The sequence below is a fragment of the Caretta caretta genome, chromosome 3 (assembly GCF_965140235.1).
Source record: "Caretta caretta isolate rCarCar2 chromosome 3, rCarCar1.hap1, whole genome shotgun sequence".
NCBI classification, from domain to species: Eukaryota; Metazoa; Chordata; order Testudines; family Cheloniidae; genus Caretta; species Caretta caretta.
In genome coordinates this window covers 63,141,668-63,159,973 of record NC_134208.1, presented here as the reverse complement: position 1 = coordinate 63,159,973, position 18,306 = coordinate 63,141,668, and the positions used below count along the sequence as shown (strand labels likewise).

Sequence of the window (18,306 nt, the reverse complement as noted above, 5' to 3'; positions counted from 1 at the left end):
CTGATTACCCAAGCTGGGGGTTAATATGGGTCCACATACTGGAATTATTATTTGCTTGTTTTTAAAATTAGGAAATTACATCCAAAATAAACTACATTAAAAGAACATTAAGGTTGCAATGTCAAGCAGTCAAATTCTAAAATGCCATACATAAGGTTGTACATGCAGCCTTACTTTACCCCCTTGTGCAGGTCCATTATGATACAGTCTTTAATTATATGTTCGCTACTATTGTTCCCCCAGAGGGCTCATACCTGATTCAAGTGAATGGATAGTTATTCAAGATTTCTTATCTTTCTCTTTCAGTGTGTGGCCCCAGGCTTTATTAACTGCACACCATTCAAACCCTGCACTGAACACAAAATTAATTTCCTCTCAGGCGTTTCTATGGTGCTTTCACCATACTATCCAAGAGTATCACAAACATTAATGAATTTTTTTCCACAACACTGGTGAGAATAGGTTCTATTATTATCCCCATTTTATAGGTGAGGAATTGTGGCATAGAGAGATTAAGGTCAAAAGTGTCCACTAATTTGGATGCTCAATTTGAGACACTTAAGTCCTGATTTTCTAGAGTACATAGCACTTCATATGCTCAAAGCACAGCTCCACTTAACTTTAATTGAAGTCACAAATGCTGAGCACCTGTAATCTGGCCCCTTCTCTCATTTTGGGCACCCAAAAAATGAGTAACACAATTAGGGCCAGCTCCACAACAGGACTCGGGTGCCTGACACTTTAGGCAACACAAATATCCTCAAATCCCCCACTCAGTGGCCTCCTAACTCTGTAGACACCTATTTTATGTTCCTAAAGCTCATGCTTCATGGCTTCAATTGGTCACCAGTTCCTTCACCACCACAGTGCATTCTCAGAAGTTTTTGGTCTCCTTCCTCTGAAGGATGAGGGATGGACATGGCTGGAGATGGAACACTGCCAGGTGGTCCAAGGGTCCAAGGTGACACCAAGCATTCTCTCTCTCTCATGTGCTTAGCTGGTTGGTTCTTGCTCACATATCTAGGGTCTAACTGATTGCCATATGTGCCAAAGGAAAGGAATTTTCCCCCAAGTCAGATTGGCAGTGACCTTGGGAGTATTTCACCTTCTTCTTTCCCTTTCAACAATCCCCAACCTCATTCACTACACACTTTCCAGCTTCTTCAACTAATAAGGCAGGGGCCCTACAGACGACAGCCTCATTCACTATACGACCCTGATTAATGCCCATATTGATTTCTGAGCACTGAATAAGATGGGGTCCTGTGGTGGTCAGGGGATACAACTATGTGATCATGCTATTAAAAATCTTTCATTATGTATACACACAAGGGTGTCAAATTAAGGCTGTATGGACAACCTTAATTCTGGCATTTTCTACTTTTGAATGCTTGACTTTGCAACCTTACTATTCAGAGTTGGGTATTTTTGGAAGTAGCTTCCTATAATGAATGCTAACAACTATTGCATTTACAAATATTCAGTAAGTTTTTGTAAATGAAGACAAAAGAGGAGGAGGAGCTGTTGGAGCAACTAATTAAGTCAGTGACCAGGCATAATTATTTATCACATTCCCTCATAGCCTCCAATATCTAGAAAGAAGAATCTAGTTCTCTGTAAGCAGAGGTATACGTAACGAGAAAGTCTAGCTGCCGTCTCTAGGGGCCATTGTGACATTCAAAAGAAGGAAAAAAGAGTCACTGTCAAGTACTGGAGGCAGTTTCTCCAGGAGGAGAGGAACGTTTAGGGGAGCATAAAACAAAGCAGTTGGGTAATATGTCTTAATAACAAGGGAACTATGGGCTAGAGACCAGAATAAAGGAACAGAACAGACAAGGAGGGGTGCCTGTGAAACCGAAGACACTGATTAACTTTCTCCAAGAAAGGCTACACTTACTATATTAAGTGTTGCTAAAATACATAAACACCTTTCCCTTTATTTTTCCATTTAATTAAGTCCTGTAATTACTTCAGGAATTTTGTTTGATCATAACACAGGTGTTTCATAAGCCACTCTTTATTAAGTGGCTGTATTTCAAGGAATCCCTGTTGAGGTTACAGGGACAAACCATCCCGATGAGTCGAAAGAATAGTAAATATGGCAGGCGACCAGCTTGGCTTAATGGTGAAATCTTAGCGGATCTTAAACATAAAAAAGAAGCTTACAAGAAGTGGAAGGTTGGACATATGACCAGGGAAGAGTATAAAAATATTGCTCGGGCATGTAGGAATGTTATCAGGAGGGCCAAATCGCACCTGGAGCTGCAGCTAGCCAGAGATGTCAAGAGTAACAAGAAGGGTTTCTTCAGGTATGTTGGCAACAAGAAGAAAGCCAAGGAATGTGTGGGCCCCTTACTGAATGAGGGAGGCAACCTAGTGACAGAGGATGTGGAAAAAGCTAATGTACTCAATGCTTTTTTTGCCTCTGTTTTCACTAACAAGGTCAGCTCCCAGACTGCTACGCTGGGCATCACAAAATGGGGAAGAGATGGCCAGCCCTCTGTGGAGATAGAGGTGGTTAGGGACTATTTAGAAAAGCTGGACGTGCACAAGTCCATGGGGCCGGACGAGTTGCATCCGAGAGTGCTGAAGGAATTGGTGGCTGTGATTGCAGAGCCATTGGCCATTATCTTTGAAAACTCGTGGCGAACCGGGGAAGTCCCGGATGACTGGAAAAAGGCTAATGTAGTGCCAATCTTTAAAAAAGGGAAGAAGGAGGATCCTGGGAACTACAGGCCAGTCAGCCTCACTTCAGTCCCTGGAAAAATCATGGAGCAGGTCCTCAAAGAATCAATCCTGAAGCACTTGCATGAGAGGAAAGTGATCAGGAACAGCCAGCATGGATTCACCAAGGGAAGGTCATGCCTGACTAATCTAATCGCCTTCTATGATGAGATTACTGGTTCTGTGGATGAAGGGAAAGCAGTGGATGTATTGTTTCTTGACTTTAGCAAAGCTTTTGACACGGTCTCCCACAGTATTCTTGTCAGCAAGTTAAGGAAGTATGGGCTGGATGAATGCACTACAAGGTGGGTAGAAAGCTGGCTAGATTGTCGGGCTCAACGGGTAGTGATCAATGGCTCCATATCTAGTTGGCAGCCGGTATCAAGTGGAGTACCCCAGGGTCGGTCCTGGGGCCGGTTTTGTTCAATATCTTCATAAATGATCTGGAGGATGGTGTGGATTGCACTCTCAGCAAATTTGCGGATGATACTAAACTGGGAGGAGTGGTACATACGCTGGAGGGGAGGGATAGGATACAGAAAGACCTGGACAAATTGGAGGATTGGGCCAAAAGAAATCTGATGAGGTTCAATAAGGATAAGTGCAGGGTCCTGCACTTAGGATGGAAGAACCCAATGCACAGCTACAGACTAGGGACCGAATGGCTAGGCAGCAGTTCTGCGGAAAAGGACCTAGGGGTGACAGTGGACGAGAAGCTGGATATGAGTCAGCAGTGTGCCCTTGTTGCCAAGAAGGCCAATGGCATTTTGGGATGTATAAGTAGGGGCATAGCGAGCAGATCGAGGGACGTGATCGTTCCCCTCTATTCGACATTGGTGAGGCCTCATCTGGAGTACTGTGTCCAGTTTTGGGCCCCACACTTCAAGAAGGATGTGGATAAATTGGAGAGAGTCCAGCGAAGGGCAACAAAGATGATTAGGGGACTGGAACACATGAGTTATGAGGAGAGGCTGAGGGAGCTGGGATTGTTTAGCCTGCAGAAGAGAAGAATGAGGGGGGATTTGATAGCTGCTTTCAACTACCTGAAAGGGGGTTCCAAAGAGGATGGCTCTAGACTGTTCTCAATGGTAGCAGATGACAGAACGAGGAGTAATGGTCTCAAGTTGCAGTGGGGGAGGTTTAGATTGGATATTAGGAAAAACTTTTTCACTAAGAGGGTGGTGAAACACTGGAATGCGTTACCTAGGGAGGTGGTAGAATCTCCTTCCTTAGAGGTTTTTAAGGTCAGGCTTGACAAAGCCCTGGCTGGGATGATTTAACTGGGAATTGGTCCTGCTTTGAGCAGGGGGTTGGACTAGATGACCTTCTGGGGTCCCTTCCAACCCTGATATTCTATGATTCTAAGACATGCTCCATAGTATGATAAAGTTTGAGAACTCCTGCTATCATCTACCTACTGTAGTTTGTAACAAAGTAGTGACTATAGATGCCAACTATACAGTGTATGTAGGAGCATTGCACTGAGCACAGACCAGCAATATCAGTGAGTACGGATATCATGGGTTTAGAGACTGAATACAAACCTGATGAGAGAATCTCTTTCCATAACACAATTTTTATCCACCCTGGATATCAAAAAATAGATATTTAACCATTTTCCTTTGACAAAATAAACCTGAATAAAATTAAATTTGAAATTATGACAACCTATGTTAAGCCCTAATCTATTAAAATCACTTAAAAAAAATACACTGCATCATTGAGCTTTTCAAAAATGTTATTGGGTTAAAAAGGTGCTGCTGTTTTAATTATATATAGAATTGGGGGAACATTTCAACTTCTTAGGTCAACACAAGCTTCACAAATATTTCATAAAGGTCACATGCTGCATTAAGTATTTGTATTATTTTCCATCTTTACAACAGAGAGAATGCTCTAGACCAGGGATCTCAAACTCAAATCACCACGAGGGGCACATGAGGACTAGTACATTGGCCCGAGGGCCGCATCACTGAAACCTTTTCATACAACGATACAAAAGTATAGTCAAAAATGAAAAAAATGAAGAGTAATATAGTATGCTATTAAGAGTCAATGTATTGACTATTTTAAAACTGTAATGCAAAGAGGGGTTTTAACAAAATATAAACACCTGTAACTACTCCTTATGGGTCAGTAACACTGATGATGATCTACACTAACAGTCCATCAACACAGCTGTAATGGCAGGAACTTTTTAAAGTAACTATTCATACAAAATACGTTGCCACGTTTGATTCTTCCCATCTACTCACAGCAAAGAATCATACATGCTGAACTTCATACCTCAGACTGCTTGTCTAGTCCATGAGGCCCCGTCCCTGACCCGCTTCTTCCCACCCCTCCCTCACCCCCCATTCCAACCCATTCCCCCAAGTCCCTACCCCAATGCCACCAGTGGAGTTGGTGCCTATGGCAGGCCACGGGAAATAACTCCACTGGCTGCATGCATTAACCCAGAAACCACAGCCTCTCCTTTTAAATTGCCAACCCATTTTAAATGGCCAACCCAATGGCTACTTCATATGGGAAATGAGGGCGCTGCTGTTTGAAACCATTCCCACATGTTATGAAGGTTAAAGAAGCCAAAAGACGGTGGCTTACCATGGCTGCCTGCAAGCCGAATTCTGTTGCCTGGCCCTGCGTGAGTGATCTTTCACACCAAACCGGCATACCCACAATAAGAGGCAAAATGCGACCTTTTAATGAAAGTACATGTGCTCTGTAATGTTAACAGCAAGGTTTACCGTGAAAGAGTCTACCCATTGTTCTATAAAATGGGTCTTTTTAACTTCCACTCTCCCTTTTATTTCCTCCACCAGCTGCATATGTTTCTCCTTCCCAGAGGCTCGTGAAGATTAGAAGGCGAAAAAAACCGCACTCACGATGAAATGTTCTCTGACCTCATGCTGTCCTCCCACACTGACAGAGCACAGCAAAATACATGGAGGCAGACAATCTCAGAGTGCAGGAAAACACAATATGACCGCGAGGAGAGGTGGCACGCTGAAGATGGCAGGTGGCGTCAGCTTGCTGAAAGAAGGCAGGAGTCAATGCTCAGGCTGCTGGAGGATCAAACTCATATGCTCCAGCGTATGATTGAGCTGCAGGAAAGGCAGCAGGAACACAGACCGCCGCTACAGCCCCTATGTAAACAACTGCCCTCCTCCCCAAGTTCCATAACCTCCTCACCCAGATGCCCAAGAACGCGGTGCGGGGGCCTCCGGCCACCCAGCCACTCCACTCCAGTGGATTGCCCAAGCAAAAGAAGGCTGGCATTCAATAAGTTTTAAAGTGCTGTGTGGCCTTGTCCTTCCCTTCTCCACCACCGCACCTGGTGCTTCCCTCCTCCACCACCCCTCCCGGGCTACCTTGGCAGTTAACCACCTAGTTGTGTGATGAATAAATAAAGAATGCATGAATGTGAAGCAACAATGACTTTATTGTCTCTGCAAGTGGTGATCGAAGGGAGGGTGCTTAGCTTACAGGAAAGTAGAGTAAACCCGGGGCGTGGGGGCGGTGTTTCCATCAAAGAGAAACAACAGAACTTTCACACTATAGCCTGGTCATTCCTGAAACTGGTTTTCAAAGCTTCTCTGATGTGCACTGCGCCCTCCTGTACTCTTCTAACCACCCTGGTGTCTGGATGCGCGTAATCAGCGACCAGGTGATTTGCCTCAACCTCCCACCCTGCTATAAACGTCTCCCCCTTACTCTCACAGAGATTGTGGAGTGCAAACAATCAGTAACAACAACAATGGGAAAATTGGTTTCGCTGAGGCATAAACAACTCAGTAAGCTGCGCCAGCGCACTTTTAAATGCCGAAATGCACATTCTACCACCATTCTGCACTTGCTCAGCCTATAGTTGAACTGCTCCTTACTACTGTCCAGGCTGCATGTGTATGGCTTCATGAGCCATGGCATTAAGGGGTAAGCTGGGTCCCCAAGGATAACTATAGGCATTTCAACATCCCAAAGGTTACTTTCTGGTCTGGAAAGTAAGTCCCTTGCTGCAACTGTTCAATAAGACCAGAGTTCCTGAAGATGCGAGCGTTATGTACCTTTCCCGGCCATCCCACGTTGATGTTGGTGAAACGTCCCTTGTGATCCACCAGTGCTTGCAGCACCATTGAAAAATACCCCTTGCGGTTTATGTACTCGCTGCCTTGGTGCTCCGGTGCCAAGATAGGGATATGGGTTCCGTCTATCATCCCACCACAGTTAGGGAATCCCATTGCAGCAAAGCCATCCACTATGACCTACACATTTCCCAGAGTCACTACCCTTGATAGCAGCAGCTCAGTGATTGCGTTGGCTACTTGCATCACAGCAGCCCCCACAGTAGATTTGCCCACTCCAAATTGATTCCCGACTGATCGGTAGCTGTCTGGCGTTGCAAGCTTCCACAGGCCTATCACCACTCGCTTCTCCTCTTGGTATTCTTGCGCTTCAGGGCAAGGGAAATCATGGAACTTTGTGACTCGCAAGTGCCTTTACACATGCGAAAGTTTCGCAGCCACTGGGAATCATCCCAGACCTGCAACACTATGCGGTCCCACCAGCCTGTGCTTGTTTCCAGGGCCCAGAATTGGCGTTCCACACCATGATGTGCACACTGCAGGGGCCCATACTTTGTGATAAGTCTATGTCCATGTCCTCATGCACTCATCAGGCTGCAGTCGCCTCCTCCTCTCCTGGTTTCACTTTTCTTGCAGGTTATGGTTCTACATGCGTGTGTTTGCTGGGGGGGCAGTGTGAGAGCCTGAGTGAGTGTCTGATTGGCTGCTAGCCTGCAGGGGGCGGGCAGTAGGGTGTCTGTTTGTTTGCGACAGGGAAGCCTGGCTGTTTAAAAATAGCCAGAGCTTCGCGAACCAGCTGAGCGGCGGAGAACCAGCTGAGCAGCGGGGACAGCAGAGCAGCTCACAGCAGGAGTTTGCCTGGGAGTTCGCCTGGAGTGAGCCCAGTGAGGCTTACGTCTTGCAAACTGCTCTGAGGAAGCTCATAGTAGGAAGGTGATATGGAAGGGGGGGGTTCAGCTGTTGTGACCTGCACTGGATGTGCCATGTTTGTCTTTCTTCCACAGGAGAGAAGCGACTTTGTCTGTACAAAGTGCAAGCTGGTCTCCATATTGGAAGAGAAGATTGAAGGTCTGGAGCAACAGATAACAACCCTGCGTTGCATACGGGAAACTGAGGATTTTCTGGACAAAACTCAGGATAGGCTTCTAGGGGCACAAAGCTCTACAGATATAGAGCAGGTTGCACAGAGGAGCCAAGAGGCCAGTGAAGAAGCTTGGCAACATGTGACCTCCAGAAGAGGTAAGCGGAATGTCCGGGTTCCAGTAACACAGACACAGGTAACTAACCGCTTTCATGTTCTCTCCACAGGTATCGTTGCGGAGAGTGGACCAGATGATATGTCTGGGGCGAGAAAGCAGAAGGAGACTCCGCTGGTTGGAAGGCATGAGATGCGCTGTCCTGAGGTTGGGAGTTCCACGACCACCACTCCCAAGAAGAGAAGGCGGGTGGTGGTGGTCGGGGACTCTCTCCTCCGGGGGACTGAGTCATCTATCTGCCGCCCTGACCGGGAAAACCGAGAAGTCTGCTGCTTGCCGGGGGCTAAGATTCGCGATGTGATGGAGAGACTGCCGAGACTCATCAAGCCCTTGGATCGCTACCCCTTCCTGCTTCTCCACGTGGGCACCAATGATACTGCCAAGAATGACCTTGAGCGGATCACTGCGGACTATGTGGCTCTAGGAAGAAGGATAAAGGAGTTGGAGGCGCAAGTGGTGTTCTCGTCCATCCTCCCCGTGGAAGGAAAAGGCCTAGGTAGGGAGCGTCGAATCGTGGAAGTCAACGAATGGCTACGCAGGTGGTGTCGGAGAGAAGGCTTTGGATTCTTCGACCATGGGATGGTGTTCCAAGAAGGAGTGCTAGGCAGAGACGGGCTCCACTTAACGAAGAGAGGGAAGAGCATCTTCGCGAGCAGGCTGGCTAACCTAGTGAGGAGGGCTTTAAACTAGGTTCACCGGGGGAAGGAGACCAAAGCCCTGAGGTAAGTGGGAAAGCGGGATACCGGGAGGAAGCACAGGCAGGAATGTCTGTGAGGGGAGGGCTCCTGCCTCATACTGGGAATGAGGGGCGATCAACAGGTTATCTCAAGTGCTTATATACAAATGCACAAAGCCTTGGAAACAAGCAGGGAGAACTAGAGGTCCTGGTGATGTCAAAGAACTATGACGTGATCGGAATAATTTTCCTGATATCTGCTGGGAGAGCAATACAGCGGTGCATAGACAATCCAGGAAGTTTTTGGAAAGCATAGGGGACAATTTCCTGGCGCAAGTGCTCGAGGAGCCAACTAGGGGGGGCGCTTTTCTTGACCTGCTGCTCACAAACCGGGTAGAATTAGTGGGGGAAGCAAAAGTGGATGGGAATCTGGGGAGCAGTGACCATGAGTTGGTTGAGTTCAGGATCCTGACACAGGGAAGAAAGGTAAGCAGCACGATACGGACCCTGGACTTCAGGAAAGCAGACTTCGACTCCCTCAGGGAACGGATGGCCAGGATCCCCTGGGGGACTAACTTGAAGGGGAAAGGAGTCCAGGAGAGCTGGCTGTATTTCAAGGAATCCCTGTTGAGGTTACAGGGACAAACCATCCCGATGAGTCGAAAGAATAGTAAATATGGCAGGCGACCAGCTTGGCTTAATGGTGAAATCTTAGCGGATCTTAAACATAAAAAAGAAGCTTACAAGAAGTGGAAGGTTGGACATATGACCAGGGAAGAGTATAAAAATATTGCTCGGGCATGTAGGAATGTTATCAGGAGGGCCAAATCGCACCTGGAGCTGCAGCTAGCCAGAGATGTCAAGAGTAACAAGAAGGGTTTCTTCAGGTATGTTGGCAACAAGAAGAAAGCCAAGGAATGTGTGGGCCCCTTACTGAATGAGGGAGGCAAACTAGTGACAGAGGATGTGGAAAAAGCTAATGTACTCAATGCTTTTTTTGCCTCTGTTTTCACTAACAAGGTCAGCTCCCAGACTGCTACGCTGGGCATCACAAAATGGGGAAGAGATGGCCAGCCCTCTGTGGAGATAGAGGTGGTTAGGGACTATTTAGAAAAGCTGGACGTGCACAAGTCCATGGGGCCGGACGAGTTGCATCCGAGAGTGCTGAAGGAATTGGCGGCTGTGATTGCAGAGCCATTGGCCATTATCTTTGAAAACTCGTGGCGAACCGGGGAAGTCCCGGATGACTGGAAAAAGGCTAATGTAGTGCCAATCTTTAAAAAAGGGAAGAAGGAGGATCCTGGGAACTACAGGCCAGTCAGCCTCACTTCAGTCCCTGGAAAAATCATGGAGCAGGTCCTCAAAGAATCAATCCTGAAGCACTTGCATGAGAGGAAAGTGATCAGGAACAGCCAGCATGGATTCACCAAGGGAAGGTCATGCCTGACTAATCTAATCGCCTTCTATGATGAGATTACTGGTTCTGTGGATGAAGGGAAAGCAGTGGATGTATTGTTTCTTGACTTTAGCAAAGCTTTTGACACGGTCTCCCACAGTATTCTTGTCAGCAAGTTAAGGAAGTATGGGCTGGATGAATGCACTACAAGGTGGGTAGAAAGCTGGCTAGATTGTCGGGCTCAACGGGTAGTGATCAATGGCTCCATGTCTAGTTGGCAGCCGGTATCAAGTGGTGTGCCCCAAGGGTCGGTCCTGGGGCCGGTTTTGTTCAATATCTTCATAAATGATCTGGAGGATGGTGTGGATTGCACTCTCAGCAAATTTGCGGATGATACTAAACTGGGAGGAGTGGTAGATACGCTGGAGGGGAGGGATAGGATACAGAAGGACCTAGACAAATTGGAGGATTGGGCCAAAAGAAATCTGATGAGGTTCAATAAGGATAAGTGCAGGGTCCTGCACTTAGGACGGAAGAACCCAATGCACAGCTACAGACTAGGGACCGAATGGCTAGGCAGCAGTTCTGCGGAAAAGGACCTAGGGGTGACAGTGGACGAGAAGCTGGATATGAGTCAGCAGTGTGCCCTTGTTGCCAAGAAGGCCAATGGCATTTTGGGATGTATAAGTAGGGGCATAGCGAGCAGATCGAGGGACGTGATCGTTCCCCTCTATTCGACATTGGTGAGGCCTCATCTGGAGTACTGTGTCCAGTTTTGGGCCCCACACTTCAAGAAGGATGTGGATAAATTGGAGAGAGTCCAGCGAAGGGCAACAAAAATGATTAGGGGTCTGGAACATATGAGTTATGAGGAGAGGCTGAGGGAGCTGGGATTGTTTAGCCTGCAGAAGAGAAGAATGAGGGGGGATTTGATAGCTGTTTTCAACTACCTGAAAGGGGGTTCCAAAGAGGATGGCTCTAGACTGTTCTCAATGGTAGCAGATGACAGAACGAGGAGTAATGGTCTCAAGTTACAGTGGGGGAGGTTTAGATTGGATATTAGGAAAAACTTTTTCACTAAGAGGGTGGTGAAACACTGGAATGCGTTACCTAGGGAGGTGGTAGAATCTCCTTCCTTAGAGGTTTTTAAGGTCAGGCTTGACAAAGCCCTGGCTGGGATGATTTAACTGGGAATTGGTCCTGCTTTGAGCAGGGGGTTGGACTAGATGACCTTCTGGGGTCCCTTCCAACCCTTATATTCTATGATTCTATGATTCTATGAGACTTGGTGGGATAACTCACATGACTGGAGTACTGTCATGGATGGATATAAACTGTTCAGGAAGGACAGGCAGGGCAGAAAAGGTGGGGGAGTAGCACTGTATGTAAGGGAGCAGTATGACTGCTCAGAGCTCCGGTACGAAACTGCAGAAAAACCTGAGTGTCTCTGGATTAAGTTTAGAAGTGTGTGCAACAAGAGTGATGTAGTGGTGGGAGTCTGCTATAGACCACCGGACCAGGGGGATGAGGTAGATGAGGCTTTCTTCCGGCAGCTCACGGAAGCTACTGGATCGCATGCCCTGATTCTCATGGGTGACTTTAATTTTCCTGATATCTGCTGGGAGAGCAATACAGTGGTGCATAGACAATCCAGGAAGTTTTTGGAAAGCGTACGGGACAATTTCCTGGCGCAAGTGCTAGAGGAGCCAACTAGGGGGGGCGCTTTTCTTGACCTGCTGCTCACAAACCGGGTAGAATTAGTGGGGGAAGCAAAAGTGGATGGGAATCTGGGAGGCAGTGACCATGAGTTGGTTGAGTTCAGGATCCTGACACAGGGAAGAAAGGTAAGCAGCACGATACGGACCCTGGACTTCAGGAAAGCAGACTTCGACTCCCTCAGGGAACGGATGGCCAGGATCCCCTGGGGGACTAACTTGAAGGGGAAAGGAGTCCAGGAGAGCTGGCTGTATTTCAAGGAATCCCTGTTGAGGTTACAGGGACAAACCATCCCGATGAGTCGAAAGAATAGTAAATATGGCAGGCGACCAGCTTGGCTTAATGGTGAAATCTTAGCGGATCTTAAACATAAAAAAGAAGCTTACAAGAAGTGGAAAGTTGGACATATGACCAGGGAAGAGTATAAAAATATTGCTCGGGCATGTAGGAATGTTATCAGGAGGGCCAAATCGCACCTGGAGCTGCAGCTAGCCAGAGATGTCAAGAGTAACAAGAAGGGTTTCTTCAGGTATGTTGGCAACAAGAAGAAAGCCAAGGAATGTGTGGGCCCCTTACTGAATGAGGGAGGCAAACTAGTGACAGAGGATGTGGAAAAAGCTAATGAACTCAGTGCTTTTTTTGCCTCTGTTTTCACTAACAAGGTTAGCTCCCAGACTGCTACGCTGGGCATCACAAAATGGGGAAGAGATGGCCAGCCCTCTGTGGAGATAGAGGTGGTTAGGGACTATTTAGAAAAGCTGGACGTGCACAAGTCCATGGGGCCGGACGAGTTGCATCCGAGAGTGCTGAAGGAACTGGCGGCTGTGATTGCAGAGCCATTGGCCATTATCTTTGAAAACTCGTGGCGAACCGGGGAAGTCCCAAATGACTGGAAAAAGGCTAATGTAGTGCCAATCTTTAAAAAAGGGAAGAAGGAGGATCCTGGGAACTACAGGCCAGTCAGCCTCACTTCAGTCCCTGGAAAAATCATGGAGCAGGTCCTCAAAGAATCAATCCTGAAGCACTTGCATGAGAGGAAAGTGATCAGGAACAGCCAGCATGGATTCACCAAGGGAAGGTCATGCCTGACTAATCTAATCGCCTTCTATGATGAGATTACTGGTTCTGTGGATGAAGGGAAAGCAGTGGATGTATTGTTTCTTGACTTTAGCAAAGCTTTTGACACGGTCTCCCACAGTATTCTTGTCAGCAAGTTAAGGAAGTATGGGCTGGATGAATGCACTACAAGGTGGGTAGAAAGCTGGCTAGATTGTCGGGCTCAACGGGTAGTTATCAATGGCTCCATGTCTAGTTGGCAGCCGGTATCAAGTGGAGTGCCCCAAGGGTCGGTCCTGGGGCCGGTTTTGTTCAATATCTTCATAAATGATCTGGAGGATGGTGTGGATTGCACTCTCAGCAAATTTGCGGATGATACTAAACTGGGAGGAGTGGTAGATACGCTGGAGGGGAGGGATAGGATACAGAAGGACCTAGACAAATTGGAGGATTGGGCCAAAAGAAATCTGATGAGGTTCAACAAGGATAAGTGCAGGGTCCTGCACTTAGGACGGAAGAACCCAATGCACAGCTACAGACTAGTGACCGAATGGCTAGGCAGCAGTTCTGCGGAAAAGGACCTAGGGGTGACAGTGGACGAGAAGCTGGATATGAGTCAGCAGTGTGCCCTTGTTGCCAAGAAGGCCAATGGCATTTTGGGATGTATAAGTAGGGGCATAGCGAGCAGATCGAGGGACGTGATCGTTCCCCTCTATTCGACATTGGTGAGGCCTCATCTGGAGTACTGTGTCCAGTTTTGGGCCCCACACTTCAAGAAGGATGTGGATAAATTGGAGAGAGTCCAGCGAAGGGCAACAAAAATGATTAGGGGTCTGGAACACATGAGTTATGAGGAGAGGCTGAGGGAGCTGGGATTGTTTAGCCTGCAGAAGAGAAGAATGAGGGGGGATTTGATAGCTGCTTTCAACTACCTGAAAGGGGGTTCCAAAGAGGATGGCTCTAGACTGTTCTCAATGGTAGCAGATGACAGAACGAGGAGTAATGGTCTCAAGCTGCAGTGGGGGAGGTTTAGATTGGATATTAGGAAAAACTTTTTCACTAAGAGGGTGGTGAAACACTGGAATGCGTTACCTAGGGAGGTGGTAGAATCTCCTTCCTTAGAGGTTTTTAAGGTCAGGCTTGACAAAGTCCTGGCTGGGATGATTTAACTGGGAATTGGTCCTGCTTCGAGCAGGGGGTTGGACTAGATGACCTTCTGGGGTCCCTTCCAACCCTTATATTCTATGATTCTATGATACATATTCTGCTGGATAATGCGAGTGGTGTTTTTTTGTGCTCATAATTGCCGTGGTGATCTGAGTTGGCTCTATGTTCCCAGTGCTATGGCGTCTGCGCTAAAAAAAGGCGCAAAACGATTGTCTGCCTTTGCTCCGACGGAGGGAGGGGCGACTGACAACATGGCTTACAGGGTTGGCTTGCAGGGAATTAAAATCAACAAAGGGGGTGGCTTTGCATCAAGGAGAAACAGAATGGCCCCCTTAAGGATAGGGCTCAAAACTCTGGGTTTAGCAGGCCGTTGATTTCACAGAGGGAGGAAGGAAGGGGGGAGAAAATGAATACAAAACAAATCTGGTCTATTTCTTGTTTTGATCCACTTCATCTATCTTTATACATCTAGCTGATAGCAGACGGTGTAGTACGACTGCTGGCAGGACTGAATTGCCATGAGACTAAACTTAAAAGGGAAATGACCTGGCTGAGTCACTCCCATGTCTTCCCAGGCATCCCTGACCGACCTCACCGAAGTCAGCTAAAAGAGTACCCTGGAGTACGGTGACGATGGCTACCAGTCAAACTGCACTGTCTGCTGCCAAAAGGCAATGAGCTGTTGCTGTGTAGCAATACAGTACCGTGTCTGCCAGCACCCAGGAGACATACAGCGACAGTGAGCTGAGCGGGCTCCATGCTTGCCATGGTATGGCATCTGCACGGGTAACCCAGGAAAAAAGGCGCGAAAGGATTGTCTGCCTTTGCTTTCCAGGAGGGAGGGAGGGAAGGGGGGGGGCTTGATGATATGTACCCAGAACCACCCGCGACAATGTTTTTGCCCCATCAGGAATGGTATTTCTACCCAGAATTCAAATTGGCGCAGAGACAGTAGGAACTGGGGGATAGCTACTTACAGTGCAACGCTCTGGAAGTCGACGGTTGCCTCGGTACTGTGGACGTACTCCACCAACTAAATGCACTTAGAGCATTTGTGTGGGGACAGACACAATCGACTGCATAAAAACGCTTTCTACAAAACCGACTTCTATAAATTCAACCTAATTTCATAGTGTAGACATACCCTTAGATAGCTAACCTGCCTCTTCCTCGATTTTTCTAATTTCAGTTGAGAGTTGTTTAGAAGTTTGTCAGAGATATTAATTAGGAGTTAAAAACTACAGGGTGTGAGGGGAGATGATTGACCCAAAATACTTTTTGGATTGGCTGCCCTGTTCTTGATTGAAAGATGGAGACCCTTCTTTGTACTGGTGGAAAAAACTTCACAGAAAAGGCAAGTCTTCACACGCCACATTAACCAGTTTCCATAGAAAAATTTTGTGCAGACAATCATCATATCTCGGACTTCTAGGCAGTGAAGTAGTATTACAAAGTCTCTCCTATCTCATATGAAGCTATACTAGAAAATGTTGGAAAATCTGCTCTAACTATATGGATTATGTAGGCTTCAGTAATCAGTCCTAAATATACCATATTCAACAGAACACACTTTCTAAAACAAATCTGAGACACACGTTCTACTAAAATGAAAAAAACCCACACTTTTCTGAAGGGAAGAAACCAGGGCATTTTAGATCAAATGGAAGGAAAAAGTACTTTCTAAATTCTTAAATTTTCCTGATTAAGTACCTACTACACAATATTCTATTTTCTTAATTATACTGATTTTTAAAAAAAAAAAGAAAAAGAAAAAGCTTCTAATATTAGACACATACCTTGTGACAGTTCGAATTGTGCCAAAGCTACGTGCACGAAAGCAAATTTCTTGCAGTTCAGTCTGGCAAGATGAAACTGGTCACGTGCCTCCTCTGGGTCTTGAAACCTGTAAAATAGAACACTGACAGTTATGTAGAGAGGAAAAGCTGGAAATGAAAGAGTAAAGGAAATTTAAGGGCAGGGTTCCATATATTTAGTGATGGACAAGGAATCTGCTGCAAAATTCACCTTTGCCACAGTACTGCCCTCCAGAAGCTAAACAAAAACCTTTCTACTCATCACAACTGTTAAAAAATAAATTAAACAAAAGTATACTATTTCCTTGAGTCTGCAGGAAGACTGAAAGAACAGAGGCGTTAACTGCCCTAGTCAATATCAGCGAGGGTATTCTCAAACTCTTCAGGATAATTTTAACTACCAATACTTTTTTCTTGCAGATAATTTTAGCTGAAAAATTTAGTTAATATACTTAAAACACACACAAGCCTCCAACATGTGTGCAAGGTGCTAAGTGTCAAAGCCTCCAGTTTTCCCCTAACTTATGTTTTTGCCACTATAAAAATTTGCAGTATACCAAAAAAATTATCACCTCATTCTAATGTGAAAAAATGAATACAACATCAAGACACAGGAGCACTATAATTAATTGATTTCTGAAATGAATCTGTCACAGAATTTGCAGTTTGCCACACCAAACTGTTGCAGAATGCAGGGATTTTGCCACAGAAACAAGGTCCAGTTTCCCAAGGCATATAGGGGATTTTGTTTTAGGGACATGGCCAAGATTTAGCAGTCCTCCTTGAAAAGTACAGTTTCATATGTACCTCCTCATATTTAGCTTTAAATAGCTTCACTACTACTGGTGAGGCAATATCTTTTGTTGGACCACATTATTCTAGAAGACCTGAAGAAGACCTTTTTATAAGCATGAAAGCTTGTCTCTCTCACCAACAGAAGGTGGCCCAACAAGAGAGAGAAATATTACCTCTCTCACCTTGTCTCTCTAATCTCCTAGGACCAACACGACTACGACACTGCATTCACTGTTGTTGACTCTCAGATATTTAAGCAGGACAACCACAATTTCAGGTATGAGATGTTAGCACACAACATAACATCCTTCTAAATATCCCTGATCACATACATCCACTCCAAATGCAAGATAAGGCAGAGCAAGGTTCATATCTATATTACATTCAAATAAAAAGAAGAGATCATTCTAGTTTCGGAGGGAGGGATGGGCTGACCATGACAGTTTTTGTGGCATATGTTTTCTATACAACCAAATTGGGAGTTCTGTAAAAGGAGTTTAGTAGATGGACAAAAAGATACAATTCACAATCAAGAAAGATGACAACTTTAGCTAAAAGCCTATCTGGTTCATTGGCAAAGTGAAGTCAGCAGTTCAAAATAAAAAAGCAACATATAACAAATGGAAATAAGGGGAAATGGATAGCAATTACTATAAAAGTAGAAGTTATGCAGTGCATAAAACTGACAAGGGAAACTAAGGCCATGTCAAACCCAAGGCAGACAGGGTTAAGGACAATGAGAAGAACCATTTCTGTTTGTTTTTAAGTATACGAAGATCATAAAAATTCTAGCAATGGTATAGGCCCCTTACTAGATGGAGATGGTAAAATTGTTAATGATGATGCAGAACAGGCAGAAGCGTTCAATAAATGTATCTTTTTTGTATTTGGAAAGAAGCTAGATGATCTACTTGTCTCACATGAGGAAAATAAAGCACTTTCCAGTCCACTAGTGTCAAGGTTCCTCCCCCACTCTGAACTCTAGGGTACAGATGTGGGGACCTGCATGAAAAAACCTCCTAAGCTTATCTTTACCAGCTTAGGTCAAAACTTCCCCAAGGTACAAAATATTCCACCCGTTGTCCTTGGACTGGCCGCTACCACCACCAAACTAATACTGGTTACTGGGGAAGAGCTGTTTGGACGCGTCCTTCCCCCCAAAATACTTCCCAAAACCTTGCACCCCAATTTGCCTAGGTGACTACAGACCCAGACCCTTGGATCTTAAGAACAATGAACAATCCTCCCAACACTTGCACCCCCCCTTTCCTGGGAAATGTTGGATAAAAAGCCTCACCAATTTGCATAGGTGACCACAGACCCAAACCCTTGGATCTGAGAACAATGAAAAAGCATTCAGTTTCTTACAAGAAGACTTTTAATAAAAAATAGAAGTAAATAGAAATGAAGAAATCCCCCCTGTAAAATCAGGATGGTAGATATCTTACAGGGTAATTAGATTCAAAAACATAGAGAACCCCTCTAGGCAAAACCTTAAGTTACAAAAAAGATACACAGACAGAAATAGTTATTCTATTCAGCACAATTCTTTTCTCAGCCATTTAAAGAAATCATAATCTAACACATACCTAGCTAGATTACTTACTAAAAGTTCTAAGACTCC

At 45.8% G+C, this 18,306-nt stretch overlaps 1 protein-coding gene across 3 annotated transcripts in view; it reads right to left on the bottom strand.

Annotated features, from left to right (window-relative positions):
- The window catches only part of TTK (TTK protein kinase), a 129,096-nt gene that overhangs the window by 62,406 nt on the left and 48,384 nt on the right, over positions 1 to 18,306 (bottom strand). For all 3 annotated transcript variants that reach the window (XM_048845162.2, XM_048845163.1, XM_048845161.2), the window contains exon 4: positions 15,870 to 15,976. In XM_048845162.2, coding sequence (XP_048701119.1) covers positions 15,870 to 15,976 — 107 coding nt within the window. The remainder of the gene's footprint in view (positions 1 to 15,869; positions 15,977 to 18,306) is intronic.